General features: G+C 39.5%; 1 protein-coding gene across 1 annotated transcript; it reads right to left on the bottom strand.

Annotated features, from left to right (window-relative positions):
- Positions 1-2583: 2583 nt before the first annotated feature.
- On the bottom strand, positions 2584-11279 carry LOC121504806 (membrane-spanning 4-domains subfamily A member 12-like). Its single transcript, XM_041779872.1, has 7 exons — positions 10714-11279; positions 7961-8071; positions 7160-7216; positions 6737-6853; positions 3577-3693; positions 3335-3415; positions 2584-3248 (listed from the first exon to the last, which is right to left on the bottom strand). The coding sequence occupies exons 1-7, from the start codon at positions 10855-10857 to the stop codon at positions 3168-3170; spliced, it is 708 nt and encodes a 235-aa protein (XP_041635806.1). The 5' UTR covers positions 10858-11279; the 3' UTR covers positions 2584-3167.
- Positions 11280-14214: the final 2935 nt, after the last annotated feature.

Genomic DNA, 14214 nt, shown 5'->3' with positions numbered 1-14214 from the left:
TAAAAAGGCAGAACGTAGAGTGGTTAGCTGGAACGTCTAGACAAGACCGTACAATGCTGGGCAAAAGGAGATTTTTACTTTCCAAAAACAGATGAGCGGTGAGTAACGGAGATTTTTCTTTTTCTCAAGGTAGCGCCGCCTGCTTTTCAGAACAGTTTTTATCTGTTCATCATTATTTGATGTGTGTGCACCCGAGAGTTAGCGCTGCTCATTTGCAATAGGCTACAGGAGCAGGGTTAGCTAACCGGCACAGACCCTCCACAAACTACACTGATTTTTTTGGTTGGTATTTAGATTTTATTTTGAAACGCAATGTCCAAAGAATAAATGGTTCACGGATGTGTTACCAGCCTTGGCCTGTGCATATTATCAAGCAAGAATACCAGATTTTTGAACAATAGGTAACAGATTGTGTGCTTACCTGGGTGCTTGGCTTCAGGATAAGAGACAAATGGATGAGTCAGCCACACGACGATCTCCCAGTCAACCATACATCATCTAATTTTTAATCATATTTCCCGGGCAACATGCAGTTTCCCGGTCAACTCTAAATCGATGGCTTTTCAATAACATGCAGTTTGGCCGTCAATCATTTTTCAATTATTTATCAACATTGGTGTCATCACCCCGTCAACCAGAAATAGATGCTTAATCAACCACAATAGCCAATCATAAATCAATGTTGTTCCAATGTCATAGTCATCAACATCAGGTACCATCGACATTGCAATGATGATTCAATGTTTATTTATCATTGAGAAATTGATATCAACCATTCTGGCAGTTCAGATGAAATATCAACATTAATTCGATGTCGTCTTGCTGTCAGGGGACCAGCAGCCTGCAGCGTCTCCTTTTTGCTGGGTAACATCCTGCAGTCGTTTGTTGTAGTTTTAGTCTCTGACAGTCTCCTGAGGAATCCCAGCCCATTCTTCTTTGACCAGTCTCTCCAGCTCCTCCAGATCTGATGGTCTTCTGGCATGGACCTTGGTCTTCATGGATCCTTCCACCTTGACAAGGTTTCCAGTTCCAGACTCACTGAAGCATCCCCACAGCATAACCCTCCCACCACCATGTTTCACTGTGGGGACGCTGTTCTCTGGGTGATACGCCTCTCCCTTCTTTCTCCAAACATCACCAACGTCTCTGTGGCCAAAGAGCTCTAGTTTAGTCTCATCTGACCAAAGGTCACGCTTCCAGTCTTCATAATCCTTCTCCAGGTTGTCCTTAGCAGACTTCAGTCTGGCTTGAAGGTGTGTGTAGAAGTTGAGTTTTTCTTGGTCTGTAACATCTCTCAATCCATTTCTGTGCAGAGCTCTAGTTTTTTTATTTATTTTTTATTTAATTATTTGAACAGGGACAGTGTACATCAACATTCAAACAAATGTAAATGTACCCAAGTTAGCCGTAGAGCAGGGGGGTCGAACTCAATCACAACAGCAGCCGGATTCTGGATTTAGGTCTAACCTGAGAGCCTAACAGGGTCAACATTTAATCATAACTGTCAACCTCATTTTCACCAGCAATAAAATATGAAAAAAAACACAGTACTGATGATAAATCATTTGGAAATTCAAGAAAGTACAAATGATAGATTTAATGGCTCAAATCTGAGATAAAAATTCCAACTTATTAGTTCAAACGATCAGAACAGGATATTAAAAACAGAAAAATAAGGTTGTTAAAGAGCAAATATATAAGGAGAAAGTTGAAATCACAAGTCTGAAAGGTAAAAATATGAGATCAACTTTGTAAGCATAAGTTTAAAAGTCAAAATATATTTAAAATTTTAAATTGTGAATCTGATAGGTCAAAACATGGGATTAAAAAGCCAAAAATTAGGAGTTAAAAATGTCAAAATATCAGATGGAATTAAAAATTATTACTTCAAAAGTAAAAAAAATCTGACTTTAGTTTAAATACTGGGAGTGTAAACGGTCCAAATATGATACAGAAAGTTAAATGAATTAAATTAAAATGTCAAAATATGAGAAAAAATTGGATTTATGAGTTTAAAAGTCAAAATACATGATTAAAATGCCAGCCCTGAATGCCAGTATGTCAGATGCACTATGTAAATGAGACTGTAACCACCAATGTCAAATGCAACTGTTTAATACCTGCACTTGCCAGCAGTGAACCTCTACTCCACTACTTGAAACTTGCACTATGTACACTTTATTCAGTGTTTACAAAAGTCACAATGTCCACATTCCACTCAGGGAAGCTTTTCACAGTGCAATATGATTCATTCTCTCTTTTTTTGATTGCGACTCTCTCTTTTACTGTAGTTATTGCTACTGTTATTGTATTTTATTGTATTTATTCTATTTTTATTCTATTTTATCCTAATTTTACTGCTGCTGGACTGTGAGTTCCAAACAAAATTTCATTGTACCAACAACAATGACAATAAAGTCTTTCTGATTCTGATTTAAAATGCCAAAGTAAGGAGTTGAAAAGGTCAAATATGACTTGATATTTAAAATTGTGAGTGTAAAACAAAAATGTGATATATAAAGTCCAAATTGTGAGTTGAAAAGGCCAAAGCATGAAATTCAAATTCAAAATCATAAGTTTGAGTCGTTATCTTGAGATGAAAACTTAAAAATGTGAAAAAAAAAAAAAAATTAATTCCTTTCCCTACATTCTTGACTTTATATGAAATCTTTCTGACACTTTACTTTTTCAGATTTTTATGGCTTAACAACTTATGCTGGAGGAAATCTGCAGACGTCATACTGGTGGGCCAATTAGAATACAAATATGATATGATCTTGTGGGCTGGATATAATCATTCCACGGCCGGATTTGGCCCCCAGGCCTTGAGTTTGACACCCCTGGCCTAGAGGCTAGTTTTCATCTGCAGTCCCTTTGCCATTGTTATGGGGCATCATAGAATAAAACATAGCATGCAGCAGTAAAGTAACTAATAATGATAATATGAACATTTAGAGCATGATTCACAAAAACTATAATTACGTCACAATAGCAATGGTACAGTTGATGTTAGCATGGTTAGCCACAGCATCAGTGTTGACATTGTTGGTTCTCAGTCAACCATTTCTTAACATTATGTTTAAATGAATGACAGGATGGTAACTCTCTATGGCTGTGTTCATTGCATGTTGTTATCATGTGGTTTTACTTTAAAGCAGGTCTTTTCTTCAGCCTGTGTAGGCCGGAGGTTCATTGAGCCCATGGAGAATCTGGTCCTGGTCCGCTGCAGGTTTTGGAAAGCTGGGAATCTGTAAAACCACAAAAACAAAGAGAAGAAAATGTGGAAAAAAAATGGACCATTCTGGTCCACTTTTATAGTATTTAGGGGGGGTACCTGTTGTGGTGGTACAGCCATGGTGGCAGGTCCAGTATGTGGTGGAGCCTGGGCAGGCGTGTAGTAGACGTACGGATGTTGCTACACAACGACACACAACATCAACAAACATCAAACAACCACACACAGAACAACCATCAGTTTGTTTCCTGTTTGCTCACAGGTTTCATTTTCAGTGTTTTCATGAATAAATACTCACAGTGACAGGTAGACCTACCAGGTACCTGTCAGTGTGAACTCACCTGGTTGTCACAGCAGTTACAGGTAGCTCTACAGGCAAAGATAGAGACGGTGAGGGAAACAGCAAACTCCAAGATATGGAACACAAACAGGACCCCTGAAAAACCTGAAATCAGAACCTGTAACGGACAGACGGACACATCAATTAAATTACTCAGTCGGTTTTCATTTGTAAAGCAGACCTATCAGAGCCTTTCCAACGGGGACAGGTCTAGACCATGCCCTCTGTTCTAACCCATCAGAGATCTGTTGCTGGGCTTTTCGATTTTGCTGGGATTTGCTGTCCACCACAACTGAGCTACCTGTTTGAGGGCACGTCTAGAGCTGATGACGGGGCAGTGAGCCCTCCCTAATCTCATCCACAGTCGGATCTCTACACCATTTGATCTGATTTTAAATTGTTTTAAAGCAAAAATCAAACTGACGACTGACATCGCCGCATAGCACTGTCTTCCCATTCCCTCTCTCTCTCTCTCTTCTCACCATCAACAGAAAAAATAATAATTCACACTTAACATCAAAAAGAAAGAATTTTCCTACATAAAGTTCAAGAAAATCTTCTGATAATGATGGGTCTCCAGATAACAGACAATGATCACAATCAAAGTTTTGCAGTGGCCAATAGGAACAGCATGCTTTACTAGCACCAATTAATACATTAAAGACTGTTTTTATTGTAGGTTCAATGTTTCAAACATCTCCATTATTTTATCTTTTAAAAGTCCAGCATTTATTTGTGTATAAGAAGGGTTAAAAAGTCAAACTTTTACATGAGGAGGTACAGAAAAAGATGGAATCATGGATGTGTGCCTGGTCCGTCCTGATTTCACTCATCAGTGTGAGAACTCAGGCTGTGCACAACTGTCAGACCCCAGTATGGCCACATGAATCTCCAGTTTTGGTCTTGTGTCATAAACGTTTCTGTCGCACAGAGAGCTCTGACATTAGACCAGCACTGTTACAGAGTGGTAGTCGGTCTGTGCAGAGGCAGGGGATAGTACCAGTGCTCATTTCATCAACTACAACTATGACTAAGAATGTTCAACAACAGCCTTTATTCCCATGAGACTGGAATGATCCAAAAATAGACATTTGATGACTAAAACTGACTAAAAGTTAGTTTCATTTTCATCAAGTTGACCAAAACAAGGCCAAAAAGGTAATTCAGGTTTTTGTTCTGTGTCTACCCTGAGGTCTCCTCCCTGTTTGATGTACCCTAAAGACCTCATGAGAGTGGACACCAGGAGGATCCTGATGAGACACCAGAACCACCTCAGCTGACCACTTAACATGTACAGGAGCAGATCTCTGATCTCCACTATCTCAGAGTCTGTACCAAAAACCCTCCTGAGTGTCATGTCGTTGACTTGTAACCATGACCTCAGTCTTTAAGTCAGGACCTTAAGAGCAAGCACAGGTGGGTTCACCTGCAGGGCTTTCCAGCCTGATGCACCTACGACAGTGCCATTGGGAAGGCTGCAGGGTCATCAGCTGGGAGCCGCCCTTCATTGGTGTTTCGCTCCTTTCATCCCAGAACACTTCCAGGCGGTGGAGCAGCTGTTCTGCCTCCTCGGCCAGGTCTTTAAGGGCCTTCTTGAGAGTGGAGCCTGTGATCCCCACAGACTCGAGTAAGCGCTGAGTGGATCCTCCAGTGTAGCCATGGCAGCCAACTTCCACTGGGTAAGTGTGTGCTTTCCACCCAGCTTGGGTACACAGATTTGCCAGCTCTGTGTACTTTCCCCTCTTCAGCTCGTGGGCAGACTCTATTCCATTTTCCCAAGGGAAAGTTAGCTCTGCCATGATGACCATCCTCAGGGGGATGGACCAGAGAATGATGTCTGGCCTTAAGGAGGTTATAGTGATCTCTGGGGGGAACTTCAGCTGGCGGTCAAGGTCCACTGCCATGTTCCAGTCAACTCCAGGTGAGAGTAAGGGTGGCTTGGGTGTCTGCCGCTGTGGATCTTGCTTCCTTGCTTCACAAACTGGATCTGTCGCGGTGGCTGAGCTGGGCTGGTCTTGTTTACATCCAGCCTGCGTGCTTCCAGGGATTCTGCTAGCTTGCGCAGGACCCGGTCATAACGCCACCGGTACCAGCCCTGCGTCAGCGCTGCCTTGCAGCCGGACAAGATGTGCTACAGGCTTGAGTTTCAGGAATTGCAGAGATGGCAGCCCTCTTCTGCATTGTACCAAAGGGACAAGTTCTGTGGGCTGGGGAGCGTGTCATAGGTGGCACGGATCAGGAAGCTCAGCCTTGCCTGAGGCATCCTCCACAGATCCACTCACGTCAAGGCCCTTTCTACTCCTGCCTCCCAGGTTGTCCATCTTCCCTGGTGGCATTGGCTCAGAGCTCGGATCCTGTAGCCTTCTTCCTCCGTCGTTACTACTTCAGAAATCACCAGCTACTTCCTCTCCTTTTTTGATGCCTTGGACCACATCTTTGGCGCTGTTCCCTATCCAAGGCCAGCTGTGCCTGCCTGATCTAAACCGACCTAAAATCATGACAACAGACATAAAGCTTGTGATCAAAGACCTAAAGCTCCTGACCACAGACCTAATGCTCCAGACCACAGACCCAGAAGTAATTATCTCAGACCAAATGCTCCTGACCACAGACCTAATGCTCCAGACCTCAGACTTGGAGATGCTGAACCTGATTCACCTGTAATCCACCTCATTACCTGATGTAGGTCTAGGAAAGATTTAACAAAACCAGTTTGACCTGCAGAATCTGTTTAGATAATCAAGAGGCTGACAACAAAGCTCTGCTGAACACCTAAATGAGACTGATTAAAATGATGAGGATGATGATGATGATGATAAAGTTAAATGTAGTGATGATTATGCTGTTGAAGATGAAGATGGTATAAATGTTGATATGGTTGCAGCAGCTGTTGATCTTGATGATAATTCTGGATCTTCTTGTCCTCCTCTGGTCCTCTTCCCTGCTCTCTGTCTGACTCCTCTGTTGTTTCATTGTTGTTATTCCTCCTCCAGTTATCTTTGTGTTGTTGTTTTATGTTATTCATAACTTTGGTCAGAAGTGTGTGTGAAATTTAGAGGAACCATGCAGAGCTGATAGCTGTGTTTAACTTTTTCACAACTTTTAAGTATTTCAGCTCTGATTATCCTGCAGATGTAATAAATATCATTTATAGAAATTACCATGAGTTCCCAACGTGGATAGAGAGCACCTCCTAATATGACATCAAGACAGTACAGGACAATGGCGGAAACTGCTGCTACAGAGGAAACCACGTTGAAACCCAAAGCAGTGTTGACCTGGGAGAGAAGAGACACATGAGAGGAAAGACAGAGCCAGACAGGTACAACAATAATATCTATATTAGAGGTCACAGACGGCTAAATGAAGGTCAGACAGCACAGGACAGGATGAAAATATCTGATTAAGAAATAGAGAGACATGCCAAATACAGGCCAGAAATAAATGAAGAAAAGTGTGTTCATATAGATGACATGAAATGAATCATGCTGGAAAACCTACACTGATTCTCATGATTTTAACAATCACATGACAGCAACACACACAGGAAGTAACAGGATTCTGGGCAACAGGAAGTCACTCACCAGACAGCGACTGAGAGATTTCCCAGCAGCCACTGTGAGCGCACCGGAGGCGATGTACTGAGAACGAGACACAAAACAACACTGAATAAACGATGAACTTTAACACAGAATTAGTTTGACTGTTGAAAAGACGATTATTTAGACAGAATATTCCTCTGAAATATATGAATGTCAGATATGTCAGAATATAAACAAACCTCATTTTAGTTTGATAATTAGATGTTTATTCAGATAAATACTCTCAAACACTTTATTGAACATTAGAAAAAGCCAAATATCAATACTGCTCCTAAATCTATGGAACATATAAAAAAAAGACTTGAAAAAATTAAAGAAATAAAAATGGCAATTGATTAAAATGTTTAATCTTTCAAAAGAAATATCTCCCTACTGTCTCAATAATTATAAAATATCTTTAAACATTTTTTATTTTAAATGTCGATAAACAAAAAGTTTAACCTAAACATATTTTGTTAAAACATGGGTCATTTGTGAGCAATTTATTAAAGATGATTTATTGTTTTAGTCTTTTAATTAAAAACTATTTAATTAAATGTTTTTTTATTTGCAACATTTTAAAAAATCAGTTTACTTCATTTATCACATTCTCAAAGGATGTTGTTTATAATTTAAGAGACCTTCTAGTGAATGACATGTTTAAATAATGATATTTTTAGTAATTGGTATTTTTTGATGTTTTTAATATTTAAACAATTTTAAAGACAAATATTTAGTCAGGTTATATTTATTTAGTCAATCATTTAAATTTATGATAAATCAAGAAAAATAAAGAATACTCACAAAGCCGGCACCCCACACAAAGAAACCGCTGTACACTCCTAAACTGATCCCCGGTACCGCCATGACAATACCGGACAAGAGGACCAAGACGCCAATCATGATCTGAACCATCTGCAGACACCACAGAGGAAGAACAAATAAACAATTAATGCTGTTTTTGAAATGTGTACCTGATAGCACAGCTGAAAACAGAAATGCTGTAAGTTATAATCTATACACTGTTTACTCTATCATGTAAACTAAATACTGTATACTGTATCATGTAAACTAAATACTGTCTACTCTATCATGTAAACTAAATACTGTCTACTCTATCATGTAAAATAAATACTGTATAATCTATCATGTACTCTAAATAATGTCTACTCTATCATGTAAACTAAATACTGTCTACTCTATCATGTAAACTAAATACTGTATGCTCTATCATGTAAACTAAATACTGTCTACTCTATCATGTAAACTAAATACTGTATGCTCTATCATGTAAACTAAATACTGTCTACTCTATCATGTAAACTAAATACTGTCTACTCTATCATGTAAACTAAATACTGTATGCTCTATCATGTAAACTAAATACTGTCTACTCTATCATGTAAACTAAATACTGTCTACTCTATCATGTAAACTAAATACTGTCTACTCTATCATGTAAACTAAATACTGTCTATCATGTAAACTAAATACTGTATACTCTATCATGTAAACTAAATACTGTCTACTCTATCATGTAAACTAAATACTGTCTACTCTATCATGTAAACTAAATACTGTATACTCTATCATGTAAACTCTATACTAGCTACTCTATCATGTAAACTAAATAATGTATAAAGATTCTGATTTTCATGTTTAACAGTTAGGTTTTTTTTTTTTTTTTTTTTTTTGACCTCTGACTGTTGGCGCTTTGCATTCTGGGAAATGTTACACAAGGAAGAATGTTCCAGTTTCTTTTTCCTGAATCAGTAGGACACACAGATAAATTGACTTCTGTTTTCACACAGCTCTGCTGGCAGAGAACTTTCTAGATCTAGTTCTCATCAGAACGATAGGTAGGGGAGAGTGGGGTAAGATGAGCCATTTTTTACTCATGTTGTCATTGAGGCGAGGAGAAATGCAGCACATATAGAATGAGAACATAAACCCTTATTTAAGGATGTTCGCCATCAAATGAAATTTTAAGGACGCATCAGTGACAAGGAGCCTGGAAATTAAAGTCAAGCCAAGTCTGGGGTTGAACTGACCATGTGACTTCATAACTTGAAACCTGAGTGTGATTAAAAGACAATGTATTGCTGTTAAGAGAGTCACTTCAGGAGATTTTTCATCCTACAAATAGTCTCATTTATTCTCCTAAGCCTGACACACTACCTAGAAAAAAGTTTAATAATTTCAAAATTTTGAGAAAAAAAATAAAAATAAAAATCAGAACAAAATATTATCCCCCCTAGAATTATTTCTTGTATGTTCACGTTTTAAAGTTTTTCCTAGTTTAGACTTGTGAGAACGAGACAGTTCAAATGAAGTTTCTACAGTGTTAAACATCTGATCAGACATGTCCATTGTGTAATATCCTCCTATCAGGAAAAAAAATGTTGTCCAATCACTTGTTTTCTAATCTTTGTACGGTAATTAGAGGAGTTTTTTTTTTGGAAGAAAAAGTTTTTCTTTTAAAGATATGATGTGTCCACTACAGTAGACACTGGAACGGCATACATGTGAAACTGAACCTTGATGGCAATCAGTTATTCCCAAAAAAAAATACTAAACAGTCAAAATAAAATTGAGTTTAAGATCCACATTACTGTCCATCATTACTTTTGTTTTGTTTTTCTTTGTTGTGCTCAATTGGTATGAGTCTTCAAAAAGCAATTCCCTAAGCCTGTGAAGAGGCCCTCTGAGCCGGTGATGAGGCCCTCAGAGCCTGTGATGAGGTCCTCTAAGCCATTGGTTCCCAACCTGGGGTCCGGGACCCCCCGGGGGGGCGCCTAAGATCTTAGGGGGGGCGCAAGGCTTTGTCTGCTCTGAGGGTGCCAAAATTATATTTGCAAATATTGACTAAAAGCATGAAAAAATAGTTACTAAGTAGTTTATACAGAGGTCTTTTGGTAAGAAAAGCATGCATCAGTCTTTTTAGGGTTTGATCAGTGAAACAATTAAAATCTATGTTGATTTTTGACAGCAGTGTGTCACTTTTTTTTCTCTCTTGGGTCCTGGGGGGGCTTCACTTTTCTTAGGTATATGTAGGGGGGCTCAAAGGAAAAATGGTTGGGAAACACTGCTCTAAGCCAATGATGAGGCCCTCTGAGCCTGTGATGAGGCCCTCTAAGCCTGTGATGAGGCCCTCTGAGCCTGTGATAAGGCCCTTCTTGGAAACACAAAGAAATACCTTGCACTTTGTGCACATCACATACAGTATGTTTTGCCCTTGCAGCCAGATCTGCGACACCTTCATGCATGTGTTTTGTCCACCTGGCTCAATCACTGCATCTTGATCTTTTTCGTCAGATAATTTAAATTACACTTCCTGCTCCAATCAGCTGATATGACTGTAGTTATGAACATATCCATCATGTGATCAACGTCATTTTATTTTTAATGTCTCTGAGACTTTTTTAACGTCTAACATCTAAATTCTAACCAAAATCAAACAAATTTTATGAGGAAACTCCTGAATGTCAGTTGTCAAAAAAAAAAAAAAAAAAATATTCACCAAAAAAAAAAAATTTTTTTACAATAAAATAACTCACTCCGACAGCCAGCGGGTATGTCTGGATGAACCTGTGCGTCCTCGGATCCGCCTGCTGAGCCTCCTGGGGTTGGGGTTGATTAGACGGGAACACCTGGGTGACCACCAGGCCACCTGATGTGGTTTCAACTGCCGATGACATCATCCAGGTGAGATCGTTGGTGACTGAGGCTCTCTGTCTCTCAGGTAAGACTATCAGCTATGGTCCCTATTGGTAATAATGATGGAGAAAATTGTGTTTTTTCTAAGCTGGTGGTGAGGGGACTTGCCTTACTCCCTGACCGCCCCCTTCCTGACGTCTACTCTACTTCCAGTAATGCAGCACTCAATCCAGCAGCCTTGGGCTGAATACCAACATTAGACGCATCAGTTAACAGCAGCTCTCCTCTATGAACCTTTGCTCTTGGTGAATGTGTTAGGAAATGAGTTTAGAGATTTATACAAAAAAAAATCCCAAGGGTCTGTTATATTTGTTGGCTAGAATAAACTATAGGAACCTTGGATGTAAACTACACTAAACTTGTAGGATCAGAGAACTTAAAGATAAAGTCAAATGTCAAAATCTTGTACAAAATCCTTAGAAATAATCCTAGCCCTCTGTGGCTGGAGAGTAAAAACAACTCTGTCCCAAACAAAAATCCACAGTTGGAAAGAATGCTTATCCACCCCAAGATGGCAGTCCTCAGGGAAACAATCCACCAGTGGTGAAAAGAGTCCTTTTCCTGCAGCACTCTCCAAACTCAGTCCCAGAAGAAAGCAGAACAGGAAAACTGTAGAGAAGTGATCCTGTAATTCCCCTCACAGTCTTGATCCTGCTCCAAAAGGGGCCGGGGTAGAAGAAAAAGGGTTTGCTCTGGTCCCCTGTCTTTGCACCGTTGTTTCCTCACATAAACTTATTCAGCCTGTCAAATGTTGACGACACTCGTGGTCTGATTTTGGAAAATCATGAATTCCCTGGAAAATTCTCTAAGCTGTAACTTTCCCTTTTCCCACCTTGGCATCCTCTCTTGGCTCACAGTTGAGGGTGACTCATGTTAGGGCAGAACATCTGTTGTGGGCATGTCTCAACCAGTGACGTGTGGTAAGGTTTTGGGAGAGTTATGTTTCATTTCCTGTATCAGCTTTGTAAACAAACACATGAGGACAAAATTATTAGCCTCCCATGACAATTTCATTGATTTCAATACAGCAATGTATTTGCTGCTAAACAAAGCAAAGAGTTTTTAATGCAGCTCTTTCAAGCAGCCTAGTTTTACTTTGGATTTTGAAATTATTTTATGTTGCACACAGAATTGAAAATATTCCACAAAACGCAAAACCTACCAGGGTCAAAATTATCAGCCCTGTAGTGTTCTTGTCGAGCGTGTAATAACTCTAGACACAACACCAAGCTAAACCATGTCAATGAAGATGGAGTCGAAGTAAGGTTGCTGTTGTTTACTCAACCTATCCACCTTAACATTAGGTGAAAACTGAAAAAAAAAAAAAAGAAGATACAAAAACATTTACTCTCCACTATAATACAAAAGACCTGCATCTCACATGTACATGAATAAAACTACTAACTATACAAACATACTTTAACAAAATTCTATAAAATATAATGTCTAACATCTCAAACAATAAAACTAATACTCACAGCATTGCCCGTCCTAAGCTTAAAGTGATTGGCAGTGGATTGTCTCCAGCTATCTCTCTTAACTGCCCTGTTACTAACTCCCCACCAAACAAGCCCTCCCACGAAAGTTTTTCAAAAGCCAACCCACGAAAACCAAGAAGTCAACCCCTGAAGTGGCGAACGCCACTAGGCAACACAAGCCCTAAGGCTTCTTGGAGAAATGGGGAAAGAGTGAGGATGCCAAAAAGATCCTGCAGAAAGGCTGAAAGAAAATGGCGAAAGAGGAAACTGTATGTACGTTATGAAATCTACAGATGTACACTGAACACCTACAATAAAGAAATTAAAACGTCAAGTTAGCGGCACATCTTAAAATGATCAATGAAAACAAAAATAATACCCACTAACTGTTCTCTAAGGTTGATGATCTAATTAATCCCACCAGATCAACCCCTGCTGACTTTCTCTCCTTAAAGCAGGGTCATGAAACATACTTCAAGGAAGAAAATACCACCATCAGATCCAACACTCTTCAATTGACCTATGGCTAAGTCCCGCCCTCAAACTCGATGAGCCAATCACAGTTCGTATAGCTGTTCCATACACTCGGTAATCGGCAGCCTGGACATCCATTGAAATGAATGGGAGAAAGTCAGTTTTCGTCCGGTTTTATGAGGTTTTTTGAGATTTTAAGTTTAATAATGGTCAAACAGTGTTCATGGGGTACATGCGACTCCAACACAAGGTATCCCGAGAGGCTGGGCGACGGAGTGTATTTTTTACCCATTCCTAAGCCACATCTAAACTGAGAAAAGTGTCTTCTTTGGATGTAATTGTGCAGTAGACCACAACATCAACTCAGCATGAATAAAATTAACACGCATAGCTACATCTGTTCTAAGGTAAGCCAACATCGTATTTGAGGCAGCATATTGTCACTTTGCTGGAAAGAAATATAAAGTTATCTTTAACATCTCTAACGTTAGCTAAAGTTAGCCTAACGTTAGCTCCTAGCTGTGTTGTTCGTTGTGTCACGTTGTTTGTTGGGAATTCATTGGCCTATTTTGTTGTAGTTTTTATTCTTTGGTGATCGTACATCATTGTTAGCTGTTGTCTAAAGGGCTCTAGTTACACTAACGTTAACTCCTGGAGCTTAGCTTCGTTAACTTATCTGTAATAGCCGAGATAACAAAGGTTGGCAAACGTTATGCTGAATGATTCAGTGTAAATACTGTAGCACCAAACTACCAGAGAGACACTCTTGGTAAAGATGGTAAAAAGGCGTTATTTTTTTCTCATATTCTGAGCTAAAAAACCTTAACTTCAGTGGCACTTTGATGCTGATCCTCTATCTTGTGGTCTGAGATTGTGATTGCAACGAGACGTGGTTTATCATGTTTGCACTGTGACCTGTAAATTTGGGCTTGTAACTGAAGCTTTTTATCAACCTTCTCCACAATAAAATGATTAATATATCCCTCCAATGCATAGGTTAGACCCGTTTGGTGACTTCTAGATGATATGTGATCTTTCTGTCTCCAAAAATCATCAATAGCCTCCTGTAAAATGTCTCCTACTGTGACAACTGCAATAGCGTCTGTCAGTGAATGTTCATCGTTTGTCCGAGCAAGTGGAGAGGGCGTGGCTTAGCCATAGGTCAATTACAAAACAGTAATTCTGACCTTCTATGCTCCTCAATTTACAAAAATGCCAAGACCAAAATGTGCAATTTTAAACCTGTGAAGGTTAGTGACCTCAAGGACGTTATCAAACACCTCAAGTCCTCTACCTGTTCCCTCGCCCCATTCCTACAAAATGATTTAAGGATCTACTCTATATTATCGATGCATCTCTTCAGTCTAAAGCATGCCATTTTCACTCCAT

The sequence above is a fragment of the Cheilinus undulatus genome, linkage group 3, assembly GCF_018320785.1.
Source record: "Cheilinus undulatus linkage group 3, ASM1832078v1, whole genome shotgun sequence".
NCBI lineage: Eukaryota > Metazoa > Chordata > Actinopteri > Labriformes > Labridae > Cheilinus > Cheilinus undulatus.
Note: the sequence above shows the minus strand (reverse complement) of the source record. Positions and strands in the feature narration are given on the sequence as shown.